The sequence below is a fragment of the Pan paniscus genome, chromosome 6, assembly GCF_029289425.2.
Source record: "Pan paniscus chromosome 6, NHGRI_mPanPan1-v2.0_pri, whole genome shotgun sequence".
Lineage (NCBI taxonomy): Eukaryota > Metazoa > Chordata > Mammalia > Primates > Hominidae > Pan > Pan paniscus.
Window position 1 is genome coordinate 158,888,763 of NC_073255.2, and position 26,437 is coordinate 158,915,199.

At 34.3% G+C, this 26,437-nt stretch overlaps 1 protein-coding gene across 4 annotated transcripts in view; it reads left to right on the forward strand.

Annotated features, from left to right (window-relative positions):
* PTPRZ1 (protein tyrosine phosphatase receptor type Z1) overlaps positions 1 to 26,437 on the forward strand; it is a 190,685-nt gene that overhangs the window by 145,252 nt on the left and 18,996 nt on the right. For 2 of the 4 annotated variants that reach the window (XM_003808636.6, XM_008960704.5), the window contains exons 13-22: positions 2,381 to 2,525; positions 11,901 to 11,992; positions 14,829 to 14,914; positions 17,453 to 17,473; positions 17,640 to 17,736; positions 19,955 to 20,037; positions 22,108 to 22,242; positions 22,794 to 22,928; positions 24,154 to 24,317; positions 25,948 to 26,083. In XM_003808636.6, the coding sequence (XP_003808684.4) occupies positions 2,381 to 2,525; positions 11,901 to 11,992; positions 14,829 to 14,914; positions 17,453 to 17,473; positions 17,640 to 17,736; positions 19,955 to 20,037; positions 22,108 to 22,242; positions 22,794 to 22,928; positions 24,154 to 24,317; positions 25,948 to 26,083 (1,094 nt within the window). The remainder of the gene's footprint in view (positions 1 to 2,380; positions 2,526 to 11,900; positions 11,993 to 14,828; positions 14,915 to 17,452; positions 17,474 to 17,639; positions 17,737 to 19,954; positions 20,038 to 22,107; positions 22,243 to 22,793; positions 22,929 to 24,153; positions 24,318 to 25,947; positions 26,084 to 26,437) is intronic. The other 2 variants (XM_008960703.5, XM_008960705.5) reach the window with 1 other exon arrangement.

Genomic DNA, 26,437 nt, shown 5'->3' on the forward strand with positions numbered 1-26,437 from the left:
AAATGAAATATGTAATTATATATATATATATACCCATATACATGTTGCTTTGAAAATTTGTGGCCATTGAAGACCTGCATAATTTTATAAGCTTACTTCGTACATATATTAATCTACATCACTGGTTCTCAAACTTTAACATAGATCAAAATCAACTGGAGGACTTGTCAAAACACAAATTGCTGACCCTTACACACAGAGTTTCTGGTTCAGAAGATTTGGTATGGTTTGAGCGAAGCCTAAAATTTGCATTTCTAAGTTATGATGATGTTGATGCTGCTATTCTGGGGATCAAACGTCAAGAAAATCTGATATAGATATTAATATTAACCACCATTTATACTAAATGAGGTACCAAGGACTTTGCTAAGTGAATGTTTTCATTTATTACTGACACACTTACTTTCCATCTAGGTAACAATAGTTACAATAGAAAAAACTGTGAAGACAACCATGTATAAAATAAGATGTTTTTCTAAATTTTATAAGGAAATGCTCATTGCATTCATTCACCATCAGGTTATTTAGGTGACTAGATGATTCTAAATGAGTCTCCACAAAATAATGGCCAGAGCTTAGGATTAACATTTTAAAAAATGGAGTCTTGGGTTTTTCTCACAAGAATATTAGCTACAACTCAGGGCTGAGTTGGCTTAGAACATTTTCACTTTTTATACAGTTTTATGATTTTTAATCACACCTTTGAATTCCATTTTTCCTAGTAAATGCATTTATAGTTATAAGACCAAACATCTTGGGAAGTGTGTGTGCCATTTATATTCCTGTGATACATTACATTTATTTATTTATTTATTTATTTATTTATTTATTTATTTATTTTGAGATAGAGTCTCACTCCGTTGCCCAGGCTGTAGTGCAGTGGCGTGATCTCAGCTCACTGCAACCTCTACTTCCCGGGTTCAGGCCATTCTCCTGACTCAGCTTCCCAAGTAGCTGGGATTACAAGTGTGCGCCACCACGCCTGGCTAATTTTTGTATTTTTTATTTTTTTTAGTAGAGATGGGGTTTCACCATGTTGGCCAGGCTGGTCTTCAACTCCTGACCTCAAGTGATCCGCCTGCCTCAGCCTCTCAAAGTGCTGGGATTACAGGCGTGAGCCACCACACCCAGCCTGATACATTCCCTTTATTAGTGGATTAAATTCCTGGCCCTTTCTGCTATCACCCTTGATCAACAGAAGAAAGCTATTATTTTAAATCTTAAGTTCTCTCCAATTAGATATATTTTAATGCTATATATGTGCACTTATATTAGTCTCAATTTTCTTAAATACATATTTAAGTTAAGTTTCTCTGTCTCCTATTACTTAAGCATCAGAAGTGCCAAGTGCATAAGAAGGCATGTAGATTTTGATGGGAAACTCAAATGTGGTTCTTTCAGAATGTCTGCAGGTAGATATAAGGGCTTTTTGTAGCACTGTTAGCATGCTGTAATGTTAGAAACCGTTCTCATGCTCAATCATCTTGGTTTCCCACTGAACACACCTCAAAGCAAAGAGGAAGGATTGTTATTGGCCACAAACACTCACTGTTCTGAAACTCTTTTTTTAACAACTTGGAAGGTAATCTCTAGTTAAAGTGATTTTCAAAGCGCTAGTACAGTAATGTACCTGACTGGCCCCCAAAATAATCATGTGTCATCTTTTAAAATTAACTCAAGGACCAAATTCGGACTTTTAATTATTTACACTTGCATATTTCAGAAGAATTTCTTAGATCTACATATTCCTCCAATTCACCTGAAATTGCATTTTTATTTTTTCATAGAATAAAACAATGGGTAAGAAGAACATTCAAAATAACATTTAAAACCAATCTATATTTAAAATTGAAATAGATTACTGGATTGAAAGGTTATCCTAATATAAGAAGAGTTATCCCAAGATTTTTTTCTTCATGAAATTATTAATTGCTTCTAACTATTTACCTAATGCAGGGTTAAAAATAATCCTATTTAAATTTATTTTAGAAAATTAATATATATGGTGATTCAGTAATTAGCGCTGTTTTTCCTGACCATTCTATTTTAAAACAGTAGTGATTTTTAAATTACACTACTTTGATTTTTCTTATTTAACAAGGCTTTTCAAGGCAATATTATGCTTACCTGTTGCCAAGGCACCCCTATCTGGGTGCCAATCTCTGCTGGGATGTTGTAGTTCTTCTTGTCTAATAGCCTGCCTTACATTTTAAACTTTGTTTTAATTAAATTGGCTTATAATTGTAGACATTCTTTGCATCAAAGAGTCAAAATTTTAAAGGTAAGTAACAGCAATGAAGGTTGCAATTAATCAGTTGAAAAATGCTGTGACTTTTCCTTCACCTTAAATATCAATTCTCTCAATTTTCTCCGACTACAGAGGCCAGTAATAGTAGCCATGAGTCTCGTATTGGTCTAGCTGAGGGGTTGGAATCCGAGAAGAAGGCAGTTATACCCCTTGTGATCGTGTCAGCCCTGACTTTTATCTGTCTAGTGGTTCTTGTGGGTATTCTCATCTACTGGAGGTAAGTTGAGTATTTGTTTTGGAAAATTTAATTCATAAAACTCAGATTTTGCCCATATTTCATCTGAAAGGTCTTCAAAGCATATTCAAAATGTATTTTACCTGAGAGCTGCCATTAATTTATTCAAGGTAAATTTGTGAATCCAAAGGCACAATAATGAAGGAGTTAATTGTTCTTCATACATCAATTAAAGATAAAATGGAGAAACTTTTACCTGTTACTATTTAACACAGTATTTTGACAGTTGTACTTCCATGTTAATCTAATTAATAGATATCATAGCATTTAACATAAGTCTAAGCTTCTCATTAGTTGTTATAATTCCAAAAATTAAGAAAACATTTTTTATATAATAATAAGTATTGTTTTTCAATGACAGAAGAGTTTGTACAAGATGTGTATTAACTGCACATACTGATAAAAATGATAACCTGTGCATAAAAGTAAAATCAAGCAATTAAACTATAAATATAATTAGAGACTACAGCTAATGACTATCTTAAGATGCACAGGCATTTAAGATACATATAATTTGCTTTGGGGATGAAATATAGCTTCGCTGTCAATAATCTATTAAGTCCCTAAAGACAAGAATAATTGTACCCATCATAAAATTTCCATCCTGTGGAAAGCAGAACACACAGCAAATTAGTGTATTTATGAGGAACATAGGTCAGTATAACTGTGTCTGTTAGAAAACAAAGACTTTATGATGATATAAGGAATCATACGTGTAAACCAAGAAAGGGCATAGCATAGTACTTTTATAAAGTATAGCATACTTTTATTTTAAAAAAGAATTTTGTTCAGAAGATACATAATTTTTTTGTTTAGCAGCATCATTCTGTAACTTTGTATCAGCACTCTTTATGTGTTCTCTCAAAATATATTCTCGTGGTTTTTTCTGAAATATTTACCATTGTTATTGGTTGTTTCCCACATACCTAGTACTGTGTTAACCATCAGGAAATATCAAAAATGAACAAATGAATGAAAAAAGAGTCAGTGATTTGAAGAAATATATGCTTATTGAGGGGGAAGAATTTGTTATAAAAATGTATAAAATATTACACAAAAGTGTATGCATAGCAGTTGAAATCTAGTGCTAAAAGTAGTCAGAGAACAAAGAAGCTTGGTAGGCCAGAATGCTCAGGGCAAGTGTAAACTAAAATGTAGGACTCAAGCTCTGTGGGAGTCAGAAAGGAAAGGAAAAGGGCATTCCAGGCAGGGACACAGCAGGTGCAAAGATCGGGAAGTAGAAATAAGCTGTCTTTTGAGTAAAAGCTATTGGATGTTTCGGACACAGTGAGGTCTGGAGCATGTATTAATAGTTGCATGTAGTTGGACATTGGTTGGCTAGGGTAGAATGTCTTCATGATCAACTGTATTTCATATCTGACTTCCTTTACTAGAACAGAGTAGACTGCACACTATGGAGAACAGATCATGCTTTTGTTACCCTACATGGGTCAGGAGTCTATTTTGTTATAACAAGAAACAAACAAACCTGGTTTCTTTGGTCTGTATCCCGGTGATTCCAATAATTGCCAAAGATTCTTTTTTTTTTTTTTTTTGCTAAAGGTTTCTTGCTTAGCAGAGTGCTTTGAACATAATCCATAATCCATAAATGTGTGTTCAACAAAAATAAATATTGCTTTTCTCCCCGTTCCCCACTGAACTTGTTGACCAAATTTTTTACCACATTGATATGTGTATTCAGATTACAGGTTTCCATCTAATCTGATTTTCCCTACCAAACTACCTTTTTAATTAATGGGAGTCAGTGTTAAGAATTGAAAATAAGATGGAGAATATGACCAATTCTGCTTCATAGTAAATAGTGCTAGTACAAAGTTCCAATAAAGATGTCAGATGGTTTATAATTATAAGATTGAAATTCGTTTCTTAATCTGTGTTACTTTTCAAGTATATTTTCTGAAAATTTGGAAATCAGTATCTTATTTAATACAATTTGATATTTCATGGAAAATTAAAATTTGGAGAGGTTTCTATCTTCTATTAATAATGTGTCATTTCATCTGCATTATATGGGGAAAAGATAAAATTACCAGTCAAAAATATATTAATTTGACCTTCAATAAGATATTTCTTTTTTCTTCACAAATAACACTTTAGGTACCTTGAATGCAGAGTGTCATAGTGTAAAATATATATGAGTATTTTGGCCAGGCACAGTGGCTCACACCTGTAATCCCAGCAATTTGCAAAGGTGAAGTAAGTAGATCACTTGAGGCCGTGAGTTTGAGACCAGCCCAGGCAACATAGTGAGACCTCCATCTCTACAAAAACAATAAAAATAAACAATTTAGCTGGGCATGGTAGGGCATGTCATACTCCTAGCTTCCCAGGAGGCTGAGGCTGGAGGATCACTTGAGCCCAGGAGTCAAGGTTACAGTGAGCTGTGATTATGCCACTGCACACCAGCCTGGGCGACAAAGTAAGACACTGTCTCAAAAAAAAAATCACTTTGATGGTTTTATGTATATGTTTTATATCTATTAAATGTTCTGATAAAAATTGTCAATCTTTACTTATTTTGAAATGTTAAGTAGTGTTAGATATCTGACCTACTAACATCTGTTTGAAGTTAATTCACTAAAAAATATAAATTTTCATATCATTATATGCTAGGGGTATTATGTGCTGAATCACAAAATGATAGTTTTAGTTCATTCTTCAAGGTTTATGTGAATTATTCAAATTCCAGTGAAGCTACATTTGTAAACAATATGATTTCACTAGCCAATATATAAACATTTTAGACCTTTGTAAAAGCTACAGCTTGAGAAAAGGTTTAAAAATCTAATGTCGTACCAATAACAGTCCTAATGGTAATGAAGTCCTTAAGAATTTTTCAAGTTTATATATTTAAACTTTTTTAAACAGCTTAATTAGGTAATATTAAAATATCATAAAACTCACCTTTTTAAAGTGTATGATTCAATGGTTTTTAAAGTGTTCTACTATTTCCATAATGACTAATGATGTTAAGTGTTTTTTCATGTGCTTTTTGGACAGTTGTATATCTTTTTGATAAATGTGTATTCAAATCCTTTGCTGCCTATTTTTTAATTTGGTTATTTGTCTTTCTATTATTGAGTTGTGGTTTTGTTGTTTGTTTGTTTTGTTTTAAGGAGCAGAGAGTTTAATAGGTAAGAAAGATGGGAGAAGGCAGAAGGAAGAAGCTCCCCGTACAGAGACAGAGGGAGGGGGCCTCCAAAGCTGAAAGAGGAGAACCTGAGTTGTGTGTTTTTATATATTCTAGATACAAGTCCCTTATCAGATATCTGATTTGCAATTATTTTCTCCCATTCCGTGAGTTATCGTCTCACTTTCATGATGGTATCTTTTTTAAAGTAGAAAAGTTTTTAATTTTGATGAGGCCAAATTCATCTATTTTTTCTCTTATTGCTTGCACCTTCAGTATCATATCTAAGAAGGCATTGCCTAACCCAGCACCACATTGATTTACTCCTAGATTTTTGTCTAAGAATTTAACAAAATTAAAGGACTCATGCTTCCCAGTTACAAAACTTTAATTGAAAGCTACAGGAATCAAGAGAGTCTGGTACTGCCATAAGAATAGACATATAGATCAATGGAATCGAACTGAGAACCCAGAAATCTTATGTTTACGATCAATGGATTTTAGACAAGGATCCAAAGACTTTTCAATGGGCAAAGAATAGTCCTTCCAACAGATGGTGCTAGGACAATTGAATATTCACATACAAATTGAACCTTTTTCTAACACTATACACAAAAATGAACTCATAAGGGACCATAGACATCAGTGTAAGAACTATAAAATTCTTAGAAGAAAATATTTAAGTATGTTTCTAACCTATTTTAATGAGAAATTAATCTCAAAGTTTTATAATAAATCTGCTATTTTGCCTAATTTACCTAACTCAAAATATTCCCCTTATTTTTTATATAAACTTTCAGAGGAAGCAGATTTTAGCCAAAAGACAGAACAAATTCAAAGTGAGAAAATCCAGATCTCTTTCCTAGTTCTGCCCGGCATTTGCTATATGGCCTTGGGCATGTCAATTACCCACCTAGGACTTGGTTTCTCCTGTTTACCATTTGGGTAGGTTCACTAGATCATCTTTAAGATTGTAGCCAGCGAGGCATGGTGGCTCATGCCTGCAATCCCAGAACTTTGGAATTTATATATATATATAATTTTATATATAATTATATATATTATATATAATTTTATATATAATATATATTATATATAATTTTATATATAATATATATTATATATAATTTTATATATAATATATAATATATAATTTTATATATAATATATAATATATAATTTTATATATAATATATAATATATAATTTTATATATAATATATAATATATAATTTTATATATAATTATATATCATATATAATTTTATATATAATTATATATTATATATAATTTTATATATAATATATAATTTTATATATAATTATATATATTATATATATAAAATTAGCTGGGCGTGGTGTCACATGCCTGTAATCTGAGCTACTTGGGAGGCTGAGGCAGGAGAATCACTTGAACCTGGGAGGTGGAGGTTGTGGTAAGCCAAGATCACGCCATTGCACTCCAGCCTGGGCAACAGGAGCGAAACTCTGTCTCGGAAAAAAAAAAAAACAAGATTGTAGCCAGACCCAGGAATGGAATAATACACATTTCTAGGTTTTCATTATAAATACTGTGATGAAAAGGCGTAAATCAAATAATCAGATTACCATTGATTGATAGGACCTATGTCTACAAGTTTAAGGCAGTCATCACTTTTTTCATCATGCCTGATGGATAATTAGCAGGTGACGTAGTTATCAACACTTAGCACATAGACGTGAAGACATTCACTGCTTATACTGAACAGATGGACTACAGATACTGAATCTTGTCATACATTAAATAATATGCCTTGAAATCATTTTCCAGATGTTTTATGGTATAATTTACATGGGCCATACCATAAGTTTCTAAGATGCAAAAATGACTTCAACAGGGAAGATTTTCAAAAGTTTTTTTTTTTTTTAAGGCAAATTTTTGAAAGCTTTTTTAAGAGTTGGAACCTAAAGAGTACCAAAGGTATACCCAACCAAATGGCACACTATCAAAAGCAATATAGAAAAGGACTTCACATAAACACAATTGTTTTGGCTGGGGGTAGGGAGAAGAAAAGCAATATGAATTCTCTCTTGATCTTAAACTTGAATTTGTGGGTCATTGAAGATGTCTACTAACCCAGAATGGAGGTCTTCTGGTACCAGATTGCCTTTTAAGTGTAGTGTCACATGCTATATAAAACTGCACTACAAAGTATACCTAACCAATATACAAATGACCTTCATCCATAATTCAGCCTATACTATTTTAATTTTTTTTTTTTTTACTTACAAGTTTTTTGGTATTATTTATAAGGTCCTTTAGGGAAATTGATGCCAAATAGTGTTATTGGGCTACTTATTATCTAGAACCAACAAAGATTTGATTACAGATTTGTTTATTTGTTTATGACAAGAGTAGAATTGGTGTTTACCCACAATACTGTGAACACTAGCAACATATTCAACCTCAATGGCAACATGTTTTAATTTACCATTTTATATTCTATGAGATGCTGCCTTCTTCCCATTCAGTCATAGTTATTGGTACATCCTCTATCCATCCGTCTGCCCATCCAGCCACCCACTCATCCATCCTTCTCTACCTATATATCTTATCTCTCCCTCCAAAATGTTTTGAGATTTCAAGTTATCCCAATTGAGGCTAAGGTAGGTAAGGGAATCCAGGATGCAGCTGAACAACATATGATTGGTGGGATTTACTTGCTATTAGAAATCCATCTAATCATTCAACAAATATTGAACACCTGTTCTACTCCTGGCACAGTATTAAGAGTTGGGTTTACATAAAATCAAGAGATATGGCCCCATCTTTTAAAAATGTAATAAAGATATAAGCACAAAACAAATATAATACAAAATAATTACACTAACCACCAATTAAGAAAAATACTTAAAATAAATAATGTACAATAATGTCCAGGAAATGATGATTACTCTTAGATTGTTTAGGTGTGTTTTTCAAAACAGTCTTTTCTTTTTTTTTTCTTTTCTTTTTTTTTTTTTTTTTTTTGAGACAGAGTTTCACTGCTGTTGCCCAGGCCGGAGTGCAATGGTGCGATCTCAGCTCACCGCAACCTCCACCTCCCTGGTTCAAGCAATTCTTCTGCCTCAGCCTCTTGAGTAGCTTGGATTACAGGCATGTGCCACCACGCCCGGCTAATTTTTTGTATTTTTAGTAGAGACAGGGTTTCTCCATGTTGGTCAGACTGGTCTTGAACTCCCGACCTCTGGTGATCTGCCTGCCTAGGCCTCCCAAAGTGCTGGGATTACAGGCGTGAGCCACCACGCCCAGCCAAAACAGTCTTTATGTAGGCTTTTGTGAATAGAAATTTGGGTTAGGTGCAGTGGAAAAGGAGAAGCTGTGGTGCTAAAGGCTGCTTAGGAAATGAAAGGCCATTTCACAGAGAAGATAACCTCTGAGCTGTCTTGAAAGAAGACAGTGTTTGTCTGGCATATTGGCCAGTGAGATATTTTGGTTAGACGTAGAGGAATGTTTAAAGCAGAATAGATAAATACTGAGTCAGGAGAGAAAAGGCAGATTTATTTATCTACAATGTGATTATATTGTTAGAATATAAACTTCAATAAGAAAAGTCTAACAGGGTGTGGACCACAGACAGGTAGGGTTTAAGTATTGAAAAGCCTTGGATATTATAATCTAAATATCTGTAAAATACATAACTAGAATATATGGGCAAAAGTAAAAGGGAGATAGATATGAATCCATTAGAGCTGTTAACAGTGGATCAAGAAGACCTGTTCTTTGAGTACCATTTGTAAATACTTAGAAGGGAATGAGTTTTGAGTTAGTAGAAGAAAAAATAAAATCTAGGAAATAAGGAGGATTCAAAAGGAGTGATCTCCTTCTCACTGAAGGTATTCAAACTGGACCTTCTTAACCATAGGTTAGAGATGCTGTTGAAGGGATTCTTGTATCAGCTGTGATACTGCACTAGCTTTTTAAAGGCATTTTACAACGTTAAGATTCGTTGAAATATTTTTTAAAACATTTCACCAGCTTGTGTAACTATATTTTGGAGAAATCAAAGGGATTTTAATTCTGTGATCTTAAAAGCATGTATCAAGTCCAGTGTTTCCACATCAATATGTCAGAATATGCTCCATTCACAGTTGCACAGATAAGCCAAACTTTCTGTATAGTTTCTGTCACAATCTGGTTTCAATTCTGCTCATGTGGGCCTTCTGTAGGATAGTTTCTGTGGCCCTCATGTCTCTCATTCCTCATCAGTCTGCCATACTCTCCATTTTCCAGGATATTAACCTAGTTAGGAGGGTCCCTTTGACACTTGTTTCTGTATCCACTCACCTTTCTCTTATTCGACCTGCTCTCTCTTGAAGATATTTCTGTGTTCTCTCAATATATCTTCTCTCAGGTGTGATTATCAAAGGCTTATACTACCACAGTAGATGACTAATTTTGCTATGTACGTCATTGCTTTAAATTTTTTGTTTATTTGCTTTTGACATTAAGGTTATAAGTAAACTATATAATTTTACACCACTCCTACTTATAGAAGTTCATTCATCAGAGAAATGCTTCGGGGTTACCTCCAACATGACACACATGCTCCCGAGCAATAAAGACTCACACTGCATTGATTGAGACAAAGTAGTTTGCCTTGTGGGGCTTATATTCTGATAAGAAGAGACCAATTATAAACATATAAAACAAATAAAAACATAATAGTATTTCAAATAGTGATGTGCCACAGAGCAGACAAAAAGGCAAAGAGTAGTGACTTAGTGAGATAGCCTGACACTTAGCTGTCATGATCAGTGGAAAACTCGGAGCGGCATTTGGGCCAATGCAAAAGTGATGGGAAGGAGGCAGGAAGCCAGGGGGAATGGCAAGAGTCAAGGCCCTGAAAAGCTACTGACAGGGCTTCTTCAGAGGTGAAGGAGAGGACCAGTGTGTGCTGGATCCTGGTGGGTGAGGGAGAGAGTTGCAGGAAAGGAAGCTACTGAAGTAGGTTGGGGGCCAGGTCAGGGATTAAAAAGGTCTTAAAGCCCTTGCTAACATAACTGAATGTAATTCTAATTGCAGTGAGAAGCCATTCAAGAATTTTATCTAAAGGAACTAATTTACTAGAAAAAAATAAAGATTTAGGTGTGTCACTATATAAGAACAAATGTTACATTAAAACTCATTAGGATAAATGCCTTGTAGCTTGAAGGTTTAGATGGAAAGTGAGATTGTCGTTTTCAGTCAAACAGAACTCAAGTGTTTCAATTTAACCACTCATGAATATTGCTCCAAATAAATTAAATGACCTACATCAAAGAGTGTCATTAGCAGTTTTAATTATCCAATTTTTAAAATTAAAGATGGTTGGCTTTACTTTATAGCAGTAGTTGGTTCTTTGCTCTTGTCGATAGTTTGTGGTGTGCTCTTACCAGATGCTACTCTTACTATCCGAATGAAAATAGATTCAGGTGACATTGTAGATCATAGCTGTCACTGAATCTGAATATATTCATTCTCGAAACCCTCATCAACAAGGCTAGCATCTGTTGGGAAGAAAATCACCCCTATTTTTGGTTGTATGCTCATTATTTTCTCATTTAAGTTCTGTCACTCCTGCATTATTACAGCATGAAGCCACTTTCTTTTTTCATCAAAATGTTACCACTGTGTAGTTTCATTTCTACATAGTTCATAGTTCATTTCTATGTACTATGGACTGTGTAGGTAATTTCTACATAGTTCATTTCTACATAGCTTGCTGCTTTTTGCTAGCAGCTGTATATGCTAAGAAGAACATAGTCATTTAAATGTTGAGTGAAAATAGCTTTGGACATTATTTCTTTTCTTCTCTGGCTCTATCCAAGATGGCAGGACATTTTGGGTATTATAGCCACAATGGAAGAATATGTAGGGCATTGAGGTTTCCTGTATTAACAAAGTATCACTTTGAACCCAGCTACAACTTCAAATTCTGTCTGTGCTTTTAGCATGCCTGATATCTACTTGCTCTTCTGCATCTGCTACAGGTAAAACTGAGATAAATTTTATAATTTAATATCTTGTGACTTGTTAAAATGTATGTAGATCCAGCAATCCCTCTTCTGGGTATATACCTGCTTTTGTTTTAATTCTGGAGATTTCTATTAAAATTTTCAAGCAGCTCAGAAATTGTCTTATTATCCATAGCAACTAGTAGTATAAATTGTGTTCTTTTATTTCCAGGAAATGCTTCCAGACTGCACACTTTTACTTAGAGGACAGTACATCCCCTAGAGTTATATCCACACCTCCAACACCTATCTTTCCAATTTCAGGTAATGGCTTAAAGTGTGACCATGAGTAGCTGGTAGATGTTGAACAAAAAGCACAATGTTGAAAGGTTTGTTTTTATTGGGACACTATGCAAATTGCTATAATGTAGATTAGTAAATTTTTGTGTTGCCCCAAATATTTATTACATTATGTTCCAGGTACTCAGGTTTATATTCTGTCCTCATTAATTTTAAACGTTCTTAATCATACAGATGATATTGCAAAAATAGTTTATAATTGTTCAGGTGTATTATGTTAAAAACATAAACATTTATAGCAATAAAATATTAGTTAAGAATAATGGTGACTTTTACTTATTCCTATTATGTTAATGGAAACCCAAGCAACAAAAGTCAGATTAAGTCAATGCAGAAAATGTGGATGGGAAAAAAATGACAAAAATAAGGATAAAGTCTTGTTCCTTTCTGATTACTTGAGTTTATGTGAGAAAAGGTTTTTTTTTTTTTTTTTAACCTACATTAGAAGAAAAGATCTATAAAATTGTGGTGGTAATAGCAGGAAAAGCCATGAACACAAGCAATATATGGTTGCTTGAAATAATCTCTCAAAATGTTGAACAGCTGAATATTTGGGAAGACTTTAGCTATTTTTATCATAATTTATCTGAATAACAGTATTCAAAGGTAGCCAGGGTCATTTTGATAGAGACATCCATTAATCCTAGAGTTTACACTATAAGTAAAATCATAGCCACTCATTTTTAATATAAATTCAAGGGGTGCATGTGCAGGTTTGCTACATGGACATGTTGCATATTCAAGCCACTTATTTAATTAACATTTTATAACATCTTGGATTGAAAAGTGGCAACAAAAAATAGTGGTCTAGAATTGTGTGATCTGGGAAATAGAGGACAATAAAAGGAAAGAGAAGTTAAGAAAGTAGGGATACAAAAGGAGAAATTCATCTATGGGATCATTTCACAGATGGCACTTTTTAAATTCTCTGACTGATGCTCCATATTCCATTGCTAGAGGCTCAAGTTCTACAGGATGTTATCTTCTGAAATCTCATGACTTAAAAAGCAGAAAAAAAGTCAAACATTTTATTTATATTTTACATTTATATGTTGATGTTTGTTATATGTTTATGTCATATGTTATATATATTATTTATATATATTTAACTATGATATTTTCTTTTTGTGCCTTATAAACTTAGGAATTGTGTTTGCTGTTTTTCCTCTTTTGTCAAGTCTGTGTCTTTAAGCACCACTGTTTTATTTGTTTTTCTAGTTTACATTAAAATACTATTATTTTAGTACCACAGTGTCTCATTGCCATATTTAGAATTTTTAGACCAACAGCTCTCAGTTATCTGTTACATTTTGATTCCCTTCACTTCCAAACATGTCTCTTCTGCATACCCCATCAGCATGGGTATGCAGATTAACTAAAATTTTATCCAAAGTCCAACATGGTTTATTTTTAACAAATAAAATAATACAAAATCAGACCTAGCCCAGGAGATCCAAACTCCCCTGTTTTGAGTGTCAAAAGAGTGGTGATCCAAGGGCATCTCCTTATTTCACTTGTTCAGTTCTCAAAGATTCCCTCTTGATCACCTGAATATGCATGTTTTCGTGTAAAAATCAGAGAGCAAAATGAATGTTAGTCTCACTTACTTGCAGACCAATTAATAAAAGAAATTACCAAAATACCTGACTGTCAATAAAAGGTACTAGTCTACTTATGAAAGGAGGTTGGCTGTGCAGGATAACATCAAGGGGTTTGAAGGACATTTACTAGGACTAATGACTTACATGTGACAAATCATTTCTGTTTTCTTATCTAATTATAAAAGCTTCTTCTAAGCAAGATCCTTCTATAAGTGTGAAGGTAGAATTACACCTTTGTCTAGTGTTTCTTAAGCTTGACTGACTAATTCAATTTTAGTATTCAGATCCACTCATCTAAGAGAGAGAACAGATGGATTCCAGTTTTTTTTATCAGCAAATTCTTGGTAACTGAAGCTTTAAAATATTAGATGGCCTAAATGCTGAACATCTGTTGATATAAATAACTGTTTCTAGTGAAATGTGTTTGATGTTTCCTTGTCAGAGAAATCACTTGTAAAATTGCATACTGTGAACTAGTAATATGTTCAGTCTAAGAAAGTCTTTCCAGGAAAAGAAGAAAAAATCAGAACCAGTTAAAATAATTTGGCCCCTTCACAATTAATTAACAGATTCAATGACTTTGTTTACATAGCATATTTTCAAGTTAGAATTCTTGAAATTTTACAGATTAAAAGTCCCAAAGGCTTTTGACATTATCCTTAATGAAATTCTCTATATAAATGTTTTCTATTATTTACAGAGAGAAGGAAAAAATGTTTTCAAATGTAAACATCTATTTGACTGTAAGACATTAAATTGTACAGTTTTACAAAACCGAAATTACACTATTTATTATGCTTGGTCCACACTAAAATTGAAACTATATTATTTCTACATTTTTTCTCAGAATTTACATGCAACATCCAGGCATGTTAAAGAAAGTTGTCCATCAAAAGATGCAGTCCACTGATAAGGAGTGGGGCTATGGTGGTATTTATAAATTAACATTGAAAATAAGTGATTTTATCTTTAGGTATAGAAGGAAAAGAGATTGCTGAACAAATCAGATTTCTGAAATACAGGTTTTGATTGATAATAAATGTAGAGAAAATTGGTAATTGTTGCTTAACAATTGAATGCTGAGATTTAGTTAGAATTATACATATAATTGAAGTTGTTTCAGAAGCTACTTTATAAGTGATAGGTACGTTTATTTCTGTTAAATTATGCTCTCTAACACAATTTTTTTATTCACGTAGATGATGTCGGAGCAATTCCAATAAAGCACTTTCCAAAGCATGTTGCAGATTTACATGCAAGTAGTGGGTTTACTGAAGAATTTGAGGTATGATTTTAATATGTCTATTTTAAATAATATAGAAAATAGTAAAATTTAAAAGATTCAGCAATAGGCTATTTCTTGACCTAAAGACAGTGCAACCATTTGCACTTCTAGTAAAAATATGAGTTCCATAATTACGTATGTGTTTAGGAGATGTGTTATAGTTACCATATAATTTAGACAATTGGTTTTCTATTTTAAAAGCCAAGTTGTACTGGTGGAAACATAAAAAACATTGTTCATTTTCTTCCATAAAGTACAAATCTTTAATATTCTTTTTTAAAATCTGAATTAATAACAATGATTCTTTTTAATTTTCTAAATTATATAAATTATACTAAACTACTAAATTTCATGATTTCCAGCCAAATTACATAAAAATTCTTAACTGTGATTTGTACACCAGTGTTAATGCAAAAGCATTTAGATAACACTTACATTATACCAGGTAAAAATGTATCTTCTTTTCAAGAAAATATGCATTTCTAAAAAAATTTGAACTTCAAAATCAGTAAGTTTTTTCCAATGATATTCTGTTAAAATACTCTTAGACAGAAGGGCAGAGAAATTTACTGCAAATTTATCATGGCCCACTGAACTATCAGCTAAGTAGATTTTTCAAAATAGAGAGCTGTAAGCACAAAGGTAACAATAAAAACCACAAAAAATAAAAGCTACCCTTTGTGAACACCTTCTTACATGTCAGTGGACTACATGCTTTCACATTCAACTTTCACCCATCTCTGGGAATTACTTGTTATTATTTCTATTCATATTATTGATGAAATCAGACTTCATAGAATTTAATTAACAACTGATAAATAACAGAGTTCCATTCAAACCTAAGTCTGTGATTTAAAAACTCATGTCCTTTCCACTGTAGCTGTAAGCAGGAAGGCTGTCTTCAGCCTGCCCGCTGGCCATTCCCCACTAGAGAGCTTCATATTGCATTTTTGCTTCTCTCTCCCCTAACCCCAGTGGCTCTGTGGACCTCCCTCTTTGAAGTACTTTGAGCTGTGAGCCTAATCACAAAATCCACTCTCTCCTGATTTTCTTTCCCCACTGCACCCAGCAGTTGCTTCCCAGGACTCACACCCATCATTATTTATTTAGGGAGGCAAAATGTTATACATTAGAAAGCTTTAAGAAATCAAAAGAAAGAGAGGTATGATATGTTTTTACTAATTTAAAAATAATAGAAGCCAATTTATTTAATTCTAAAAGAAATCTAAATCATAGCTACATTGAATAAGAAAGCAGTGTGAGGCAGTACTAAGTAGGGTGGAATAATATAAATAATTACATGTCTAAAACATCAAATTATTTTTTATTATTTTGACAGGCTAGAGGTTACGCATGCTATAGTGTTAACTCAATGTTAATTTCAGTGTTAACTGATAGAAATTATCAGGCTAACATCCAACAAAATAAGAAAAAATAGACAATTTATAATATAAATTACTGACAACATATACAAATTCATGGTTTTCATAACTATAAAATCATTTTGAATATTATTAAGCAGTCCAAAATAATTAAATTAATAAAATAACCTCATGTTTTCACTTTTAAAGTTTTTTCTTAATTCTATCTCTTTTAACTCACTGCCTGATTCAAGAAAATTTTACATTAACTGAATAATTAGCTTAGTAACTAATAGTGTTATACCTTTTAAGTGGTTCTTACATCAAATTGCTTTTAATTGTTCAGAATGACTTGCTGCAAAAGAAGCCTTAAAAGGTTATGTGGAGGGAGATTGGGCCATTTGCTGATGAATCAGATTTTTATTTTGGTTATCTACTTTCTCAGAAATTATAAGGCTTTTATTTTATTATATAATACTAAATAATTATAAATTCTAAACATATAGTTAGAAAATATTTCTGAAAGCATATTAACTCATTTTTAATTAAAAAATGGGCAGAAATAAATTTTCTTTACTTACTGAAGTTTAAACAAAAAGAGGTCTACTAATTAAATATTTAGAGTGTTATGCTATCTAAATTTTGTTTCAAAATGATGTAGTGTGTATAATTTTTAAAATTTTTAGGAAATGATTAATGTTTTGATAGCCTTAAATCTGTTACAAACCACCTAATAGGAAGCTGTTTACTTTTTAAAGTAACCCCCCAAAAAATAAAAACAAAAAAGTATATCACTAATTCAGAGTTTCAAATAGTGCTACTATGGTCAAATAAAATAAAATTTGGATATTAGCCAATCTGACTAATATGACAAAATGTATCATGGAATATGTGATTCCTCTCATCTGCATTTTTAAAATCATCATATTATGACATCACTATCTCCTTTTAAAAGTGTTATGTTTTCTTTTACATAATTTTAAAGTTCCAAATTATTAGACATTTTGATTTGCATGCAACTGTTTGAAACATTCTGTTGTGTTAGTATTTGACAAATGTATTTATTGCATGATCATAGTTTTCCATTGTAAACCTAATATGAACGCTTTTTTTTCTCATTTGTCGTGTGCTGTGGAATTTGATTTCTTTACTTTTTTGGCATTCATTCCCTCATTAGACACTGAAAGAGTTTTACCAGGTAAGGCATTATTTCACTGCATTTTCTTTTAGCCAAGAAGTAGTTGTAACTTTTAAAAAATTTCATTTGATAGATTATTTTGTTTGTTTTGTCTTCGTTACTATATTTTAAGGCACGTTGTTTGAAAGAATGTGTGTTAAAATGATTTACATATAATTTTTTACAGGAAGTGCAGAGCTGTACTGTTGACTTAGGTATTACAGCAGACAGCTCCAACCACCCAGACAACAAGCACAAGAATCGATACATAAATATCGTTGCCTGTAAGTATATTCTTAAATCAGCTCTGACTTCAATATCATTGCCATTTTGGTGCCTTTTAAAAGTGTCCTGAAGTCATCTGAGAGCTGACCTTAGTGTGGCTGTTTGGGGCCTTTTTATCAGGGAATAATAAGACTTGTGTTAGATAATATGTAGCATTATATCACTCTGACTTAAATACCTTCTGCAATTAATAACATCTGTTTTATTTAAACAAAACAAACTTAGAATTTTAATCCAATTCTTTCTTTTGTTCTTTCTTTCATAGACTGTACATCTCCCTTGGTGGTTTTTGTCATTATTTATATGACTTGGTCCTATTTTCACCTAGGATTTGCTTACTCTTATGTGAATTTACCAACCGAATTACATTTTCTTTAAACTTTCTCTTTTTTCTTCTACCTTTACCTGTTTCCTCCCTTTCTTGGCATTCTTCCTGGGGTCTTATAAAGAATTAGTTGGATTCTTTCTTTTAATTCTTTCTTTCTCTTTGTTTTCTTAGCCGTTCTCTCTCCCTTTCTCCTCAATGAGCAGCTATCTGACTTTTTTCATTAGTGCAATTTTACCTAATATTTCTCTATGAAATTATTGTCTTTCTTCTGTCTTCTAGCACTTCTGGTTGCATTTGTTCCCTCTTATTTTTGTTTATATTCCCCTTCATCTCCTAAAATTCATCTTCGTGCTCCCTCCCCACTCCAAAAACAAACAAACAAACAAATAAACATTCTACTTATACCCTTTCTATATATTCAGTGGCGCGGCCCTTCCTGGCTTCATAGGACCATGGTATTACCAACGAGGTTATTTAAATTCTGGTTTCATTCTAGTTCTGAAAGCCAATGGAGCTGCACTCTTCTCCCTGTTACTATCATGATCTCTTATATAGTTTGTATAGATGTTGCCATTCTTTCCACAGAGTTTACACTAATTTTTATTTTTTAGTAGAGGGCTTTATGTTTGTCTTCCTGAACTGCGTCTATCCTGGCTACACATAAAACTCACTTGCTTCTTGAGATAAAATGATTAGACTTTCCTCTACAAGCTAAATAGAACATACCCATCAGGTAATTAAGAAGGAGACAGAGATTAACATTTGATGAACCCCTACCTACTATGTGGCTGGCACGGTAAATAAGTTATTTCATTTAATCCCTGAAACAACCAGGCAAGATAGGAAATTGTCCAATTTTAGAGATAAAGAAAAACAATCCAGAAATTCTAAAACTATTAAAACCAAACTACAAAAATAGGTCACCCTGACATTGAGACCCATCTGTCAGTTGCCATACGTCTATTTGCACATACATTCCTGTATCACTGTGACCTGTTACCATCACAGAAGTATTCATATCCCAGAGTATCTCTTTAACTTGTTTTGGTTTGGTCTGTATTCACTTCTTCATCCTGGAAAAGAATAATCTTCTCAGTGAAACTGCCATGTTTCCTTCAAGTAATACTTTATTTCTCATATGTATTTTCTCCAAATAAATAGTTTTTCTGTAGAACTGAATTTAATCTCAAACTCCTGTAATCATACTTTGAATTACCATAGTTATACCTTATATCATTTCCCAGATTTTGCATCCATCCTGTTTTCACTGGCAGTGTGCTATCTACCTCCTCTGTGCTTGAGCAGCTGTTCTCCTGCCTCCTTTTGAAGCAGTTTCTCTTTGAGGCTCCTCCTGAAAGAGCTGTTTGCTGTAACCATTCACAGAAACTTCCTAGGGAACCTTTGGCTTTCTTCTCTATCTCTTCTTCCTTCATCAGCCTCCTGTTCATCCTTACCTAGCTTTGTGAGCCTCCCCACCCATCACATTTTCATCTCTTCGAGAAGCTCTCCACTGTTCACAGCCCTTGTAACCAACCTTAAAATTCCGTTTAAAAGACCAACTTCAGATGTCAACCTCTATAGAAACCTTTATCTCAAACCAAAACAATTTCTGTTTTCATATCCCTCCACTACATTGCACCTCTCACTTGACACCTGTGTATATACCCTAGTTTCACCTATTACCTTAGAAATGTTCCTGAGGGTGGAGATTCTTTTTATATTTGTCTTTGTTTTCTTTGCTGTCTCTGTATCCCCAAAAAGCCTATGAAAGTAAATGATTGCTTGTGTTGATTTTAATTGAATGAAATAAATTATTATGCAAATATGAATTATCTTTGTGCTGAAAAGTAGTCTGTGCTACAATGAAATATATTCTCTTTATATTACAGATGATCATAGCAGGGTTAAGCTAGCACAGCTTGCTGAAAAGGATGGCAAACTGACTGATTATATCAATGCCAATTATGTTGATGTAAGCATGTTTTAATTGAAAATTTTATAGAAATCATATTGGACTGAATTATTATACCATAATGCCATACATGCATACATATACTAGTGCTTAATGTCATGTTATTCGATAGAGAATAAAAATGGTAAAGTAACAGTAAATAATTTTTAAGAGACCCTATGACTAAAAATTTTCATATTAAATGACACTCAAGCTATTTTACTTGGTTTATCTCCTGAGTGAGGAAAGGAATTCATGATGGGAATGTACCTTCAGGGTGGAATAGGTAGATTCAGATAGGTTTCTAACTCTTTAGATGTGAAGGGTAGGGCCGGGCGCGGTGGCTCACGCCTGTAATCCCAGAACTTTGGGAGGCTGAGGCAGGCAGATCACGAGGTCAGGAGATCGAGACCATCCTAGCTAACACGGTGAAACCCCGTCTCTACTAAAAATACAAAAAAAAATTAGCCGGGCGTTGTGGTGGGCGCCTGTAGTCCCAGCTACTCGGGAGGCTGAGGCAGGAGAATGGCGTGAACCCGGGAGGCGGAGATTGCAGTGAGCCGAGATCGCACTTCTGCACTCCAGCCTGGGCGACAGAGCGAGACTCTGTCTCAGAAAAAAAAAAAAAAAAATGTGAAGGGCAGGGCCAAGGCTTATTTTAAGTTTCCCATAGCTCCTGGCACAAGGATGTGCATTTAGCTGATGAACAAAAAATGTCCATAGTAGTACTGATTAAAAGGCAAACATGATTATTAATCCAGTTATCAACCTTTATAATTTTGGGTATTCCTCAGGATACCCAGCTTTGTGGAACTTACTGGGACTCTCCAGAGACTGTAGACTGCTCACTAACTAAATTGGTTTTTCACTGTGATCACCTGAATGTCAGCAGAACTCAATTACTTCCCTAAGATGCACCTCTCAGTCTAGCTGGCTTCAGGTTAATACTGTGTGGAACACTGAATTCAAATAAATGAGTACATAAGTATAAAGTGGGTTTGTTACAGGCAACCGTTTCATGCTTCCTGAGGAGGAAATATGCATGTCAGAATGAACATGAGATCTGGAGTTAGAACTGATTTTGAATCCCATCTCTGCCACTGGCTAGCTGTGGGACTTTGGAAAGCCACTTAACTCCTCTGAGCTTTAGGTTCCTCATCTCCACATCAGGGTTGATGCTTCCATTTTGCATAGATGAAAGATTAAGGTTCACGTTCTGTATTAGTCTATGAAGGACATTGCTATGAAGGAATACCCAAGACTGGGTAATTTATAAAGAAAAGAGGTTTAATTTTCTCATAGTTCTGCATGGCTAGGGAGGTCTCGGGAAACTTACAGTCATGGTGAAAGGCACCTCTTCACAGAGGGGCAGGAGAGAGAATGAGTGCCCAGTAAGGAGGAAAGCCCCTTTTATAACCATCAGATCTCATGAGAACTCACTCACTCTCACGAGAACAGCGTGGAGGAAATCACCCTCATGATTCGATTATTTCCACCTGGTTCCTCCCACAACACACAGGAATTATGGAAACTACAATTTAAGATGAGATTTGGGTGGGAAAACAGCCAATGCATATTATGCTCATAAAACATCTTGTACAAAATGGGACACAGTGACGAATTGCTAATAATGATTAGCACTTCTCAGCACGTTGAAGTAGAATAAGGAGGTTACACTCCAGATGCTTTTTTAGCTGTTGTAGATATCTGAGCCCAGTGCCTAAAATACATTTCAAAGCAGTGCTATTAAAGACTTGATTTTAAGCATAGCAAGTAGATCGCAAATGGATTAAATACACTTGGAATACAAATGCACAGAATTATAGTGGCGTCAAAGCAAAGAGAGCTATTGTTTTTTTTTTTTTTTTTTTACAAAAATGATAGGGATCCTTCTGCTTCCTAACCAAGAGTATTTTCTAACCAAGAGTAGCTATCTTAGTTGGTACCATCAAATTTCTCCAACTTTGCAAGTTTATTTTTTATGGTTTTCTTTTATGAAAAAGTATGCTGACCTTAAAAACTTAGGTATTGTACAGTTAAAGATGACGTATAAATCAGTTAGTAGGAAGCATTTGTCATTTAATTCTTCAGGGCTACAACAGACCAAAAGCTTATATTGCTGCCCAAGGCCCACTGAAATCCACAGCTGAAGATTTCTGGAGAATGATATGGGAACATAATGTGGAAGTTATTGTCATGATAACAAACCTCGTGGAGAAAGGAAGGGTATGTAGATAATCTGTTATGTCATCCCCAAAAAAGTAATTAAAGGTACTTTAAATTAGTTTTAATAGAGTCAGCATTAGGAAGGAGCCAAAGTTTTGAGAGTTATTTGGGATTCTTTTTTAGTAAATATGACAGCTAAAGGGAAACTGTTAATACTGTTAGTCAAAAAGTTTCATTATGAATCATGCTGTCTGCCTTTTAAACGCATTCTTCATACTGTGGGAGAAGTAAATGGGACTCATTGAAAAGCAATGTAGAGTGAAATCGATTTTAATTCACAGGACATGGATTTTAGTCTTGGCTCTGTAACCTGAATCTTCTGACTCACTTGCCTTATCTGAAAGGGGAAAATTTAGGCTACCTCATCTCAGTCTCGTTCAGCTCTCAGATTCTATCCCTAGCCTCCTCCACAACTAATTTCAGTCACTTATAAAGAAAATAAAACATTTAGAAGAGTGAAGGAGTCCATTCCTGTCATTACTGATTTCGGGGAATGACTGTTACATGGAGCATTTGAAATATGGAAGTAACATCTACATTTTCTTTTGCAGAGAAAATGTGATCAGTACTGGCCTGCCGATGGGTGTGAGGAGTACGGGAACTTTCTGGTCACTCAGAAGAGTGTGCAAGTGCTTGCCTATTATACTGTGAGGAATTTTACTCTAAGAAACACAAAAATAAAAAAGGTGAGTCAACAAATGATGGGCATAATCAAGTGAACAATGCATTTGGTCATTTTTTAAGTGAATAAGCGATAGAACCAAGAAAGGGTAAAAAGCATATAACTAAAGGCATTAAAAATTCTTATAACAGGCTAGGTGCATGGCTTATGCCTGTAATCCCAGGACATTGGGAGGCCAAGGTGGGTGAGTTACTTGAGGTCAGGAGGTCGAGACTAGCCTGGCCAATATGGTGAAACCCCATCTCTACTAAAAATGCAAAAATTTGCTGAGTGTGGTGGTGCACACTTGGGAGGCTGAAGCACAGGAATCACATGTACCCAGGAGGCAGAGGTTGCAGTGAGCTGAGATCATGCCACTGCACTCCAGCCTGGGCAACAGAGTGAGACTCTGTCAAAAAAAAAAAAAAAAAAGAAAAGAAAAAAAAAAAGTATTCTTATCACAGCTGCCGTCAGTCCTAAAGGTTTCTTTCAAGCCTCTAGATGCCTGTTGTGGCTTTGGAGCCAGACTGGTTTTGTTGCTGATGTTTAAAGTGAACGTGGTGCGTGAACAGAAATTCCTACCTTGTGTGGCAACTGCATAGGATGGCCCTGACACAATCCCAACATTCAACTAAAAAGAGTGGAGAGTGAAACAAGAAAAAGAAAGGAAACACGAAGAATAACGTATTACTCAGGTTCTTCAAAGAAACAGAACCAACAGAATAGAGAGATAGAGAGGTTTATATTTTTAAGAATTGACTCACATGATCATGGGGATTAGCAAATCTTAAATCTGTAGGACAGGCTGGCAGCCTAGAAATTCTGGTAGGATCTTTACGTTGCACTGTTGAGAAGAATTCTTTATTCTTCAGGTAACCTATCCTATCAGTCTTTGTTCTTACAGCCTTCAAGTGGTTGAATGGAGCTCACCCACATTATGGACTATGATTTGCTTTACTCAAAGTCTGCTGACTTACATGTTAATCACATCTAAACAAAATACCTTTACAGCAACATTTTGTGTGATTAGTGTTGACCAAACAATGGGCCACCATAGTATAGCCAAGTGGACACAAAATTAACCATCACAAATGACACTCTACTTTCTTTCATTCATTATGGACCCTCAACATCAAATCAAGCTATATGATTCCTGACTTGCTGTTTAAGAACCGTGTGTGTGTGTGGGTGTGTGTGTGTGTGTGCGTGTGTGTGTGTTTGACTGTTATTAACTGTCTGAACTTTTCCAGGGCTCCCAGAAAGGAAGACCCAGTGGACGTGTGGTCACACAGTATCACTACACGCAGTGGCCTGACATGGGAGTACCAGAGTACTCCCTGCCGGTGCTGACCTTTGTGAGAAAGGCAGCCTATGCCAAGCGCCATGCAGTGGGGCCTGTTGTCGTCCACTGCAGGTGAGTCTCAGAGATGTGCCTCTAAACCCATAGAATTGCTTATACTTGCAAAAAGGAAATCAATGGAACAAAGCTTTTGCCAAAATGGGAATGATTTCTTGAAGTGAGGGTGATGAAATTATATGTTCATTTTCATAAGTATTGATCACTAGGAAATGAACATGCCAGACTCAGAATTGGGTTGCTGAATATTTCTAAGCACCACATATTTTTTGATGTTGATTATATTTTATTTGATTGTTCAACTGCATTTCAGCTTATTAACTATTTGAGGCAAGTGGAACAATGTTTTTGTTGTTAAACAAATATTTACCTCAACATATAACACCATGGGATAAAAATGCTTGAGCTACAACCCCTGTCCCTAGGAGTTAAAATTCTGTTTTAGAATTATTATGCCAGGCTTGTATCACAGAAGCCAAAGCACACAGATTGTGAGAAATTTGGCAAAATATATTTAAGTTGTTTTTAAACATTTTGGGACCAGAATCCCTTTTTCATTTTCTTGAGTTTTAATACATTACATTGAATGTATTGTCAATTCATTGTTGCCAAGATTTTTTAATTTCCAAGACTAGGTTGATAAATAGAAATAATGATGTTTCAATGAAAGAGGAAAAATGTTGAAAATCCTTATTTAATGTTTTCAGTTAAAATAATAATAGCAGTTAATATTTATTGAGTGCTGACTGTGTGCCAAGCCTTAGATCACAAAAATCAAATTTGTTTCTATGTGAAGTATTGTTATCAAAGCAGTGTGTTTTTAGAGAAGCAAGTGTTTGCCTTTGATATATAGCTTATCTAACACATTCTAATTACCATCTCAGGAGTTAAATTTGAGAGACCCATCTTGAGGTTTTTTAATCTGTTAGCCTGATTATAAACTGAGGAAAACAGGAAGATGCAAGAAAAATAGTGCTGAAGGTCAGGGATTGTTTCCTAGCAAACGGAGAAGGACCAGGCTATTGTGCAGAGCAGGTGCTAATTTTCCACTCTAGCACTTCCTACTTGTCGGAACATTTGAAAAGAATCCCTGTCCGTGAATTCTGTCCCTCTGCTAGAGGCTTTGAAGAAGTCGATAGATAATGGCCCTTTAGAAATAACTGAAGTCATGCTTTATTCCTCACAATCTCACTGAAATGATATTTTCAGCAGAAAGCTTTATCAAATTCTTTTTCCCGTTAACGCGGAAATCTTTACAAACATGTCTACCTGGAAACATAGACCTAGGGACCTTTTCTTTTCAGAATTTGGTGAAGTTAAAGCTTTCACTTTTGTCAGATTAAATGTCTATTTGCCACACTCTGATACATAATATTTTCATTGTACAATATACAATGAATAATAAATATGGTTTTTGAAAGTTTTAAAATCTCCAGCAGAAATAGTGAGGTTGTTTTGCAATTAGACACATGACAAAACATTAGAAAGGGTACTTCTAAATTTGTTGTGTAAAGCATTATGCTTAACTACTAAACTGTTTACAATATTGAATTGCCAAATTTATTGTGTGGCTCACTCGCTTGAAGAAGGAAGTTATTTTAATCAACATGACAACCAGTAGTGATCTATTTTTCAAATTTATTTTATGCTTAACATTGAAATATTTATTTCTTGGTCTTCTCTTCAGTGCTGGAGTTGGAAGAACAGGCACATATATTGTGCTAGACAGTATGTTGCAGCAGATTCAACACGAAGGAACTGTCAACATATTTGGCTTCTTAAAACACATCCGTTCACAAAGAAATTATTTGGTACAAACTGAGGTATGATTTTTAAAAAGATGATTTTATTCATCTAAGATATGGAAATGTCACTAAAATGTAGGTGTATTCATCTCCTAGGACTGCAAAACAAAGTAATACAAACTGGGTGGGTTAGAACAACAGAAGTTTATTGTCTCATAGTTCTGATGTCTGTAGGCCCATGCCCTTCCAGAAGCCTCTAGAAGATTCTTCCTTGCCTCTTTCATCTCCTGGCAGCCCCATGCATTGCGTGGCTTGTGGCAGCACAATTCCAGTCTCAGTCTTCACTTGGCTGTTTCCCTCTGTGTCTGTGTCTGTATCCAAATTTTCCTCCTCTTATAAGCATACCAGTTATGCTCCTCCTCCAGTTGATCT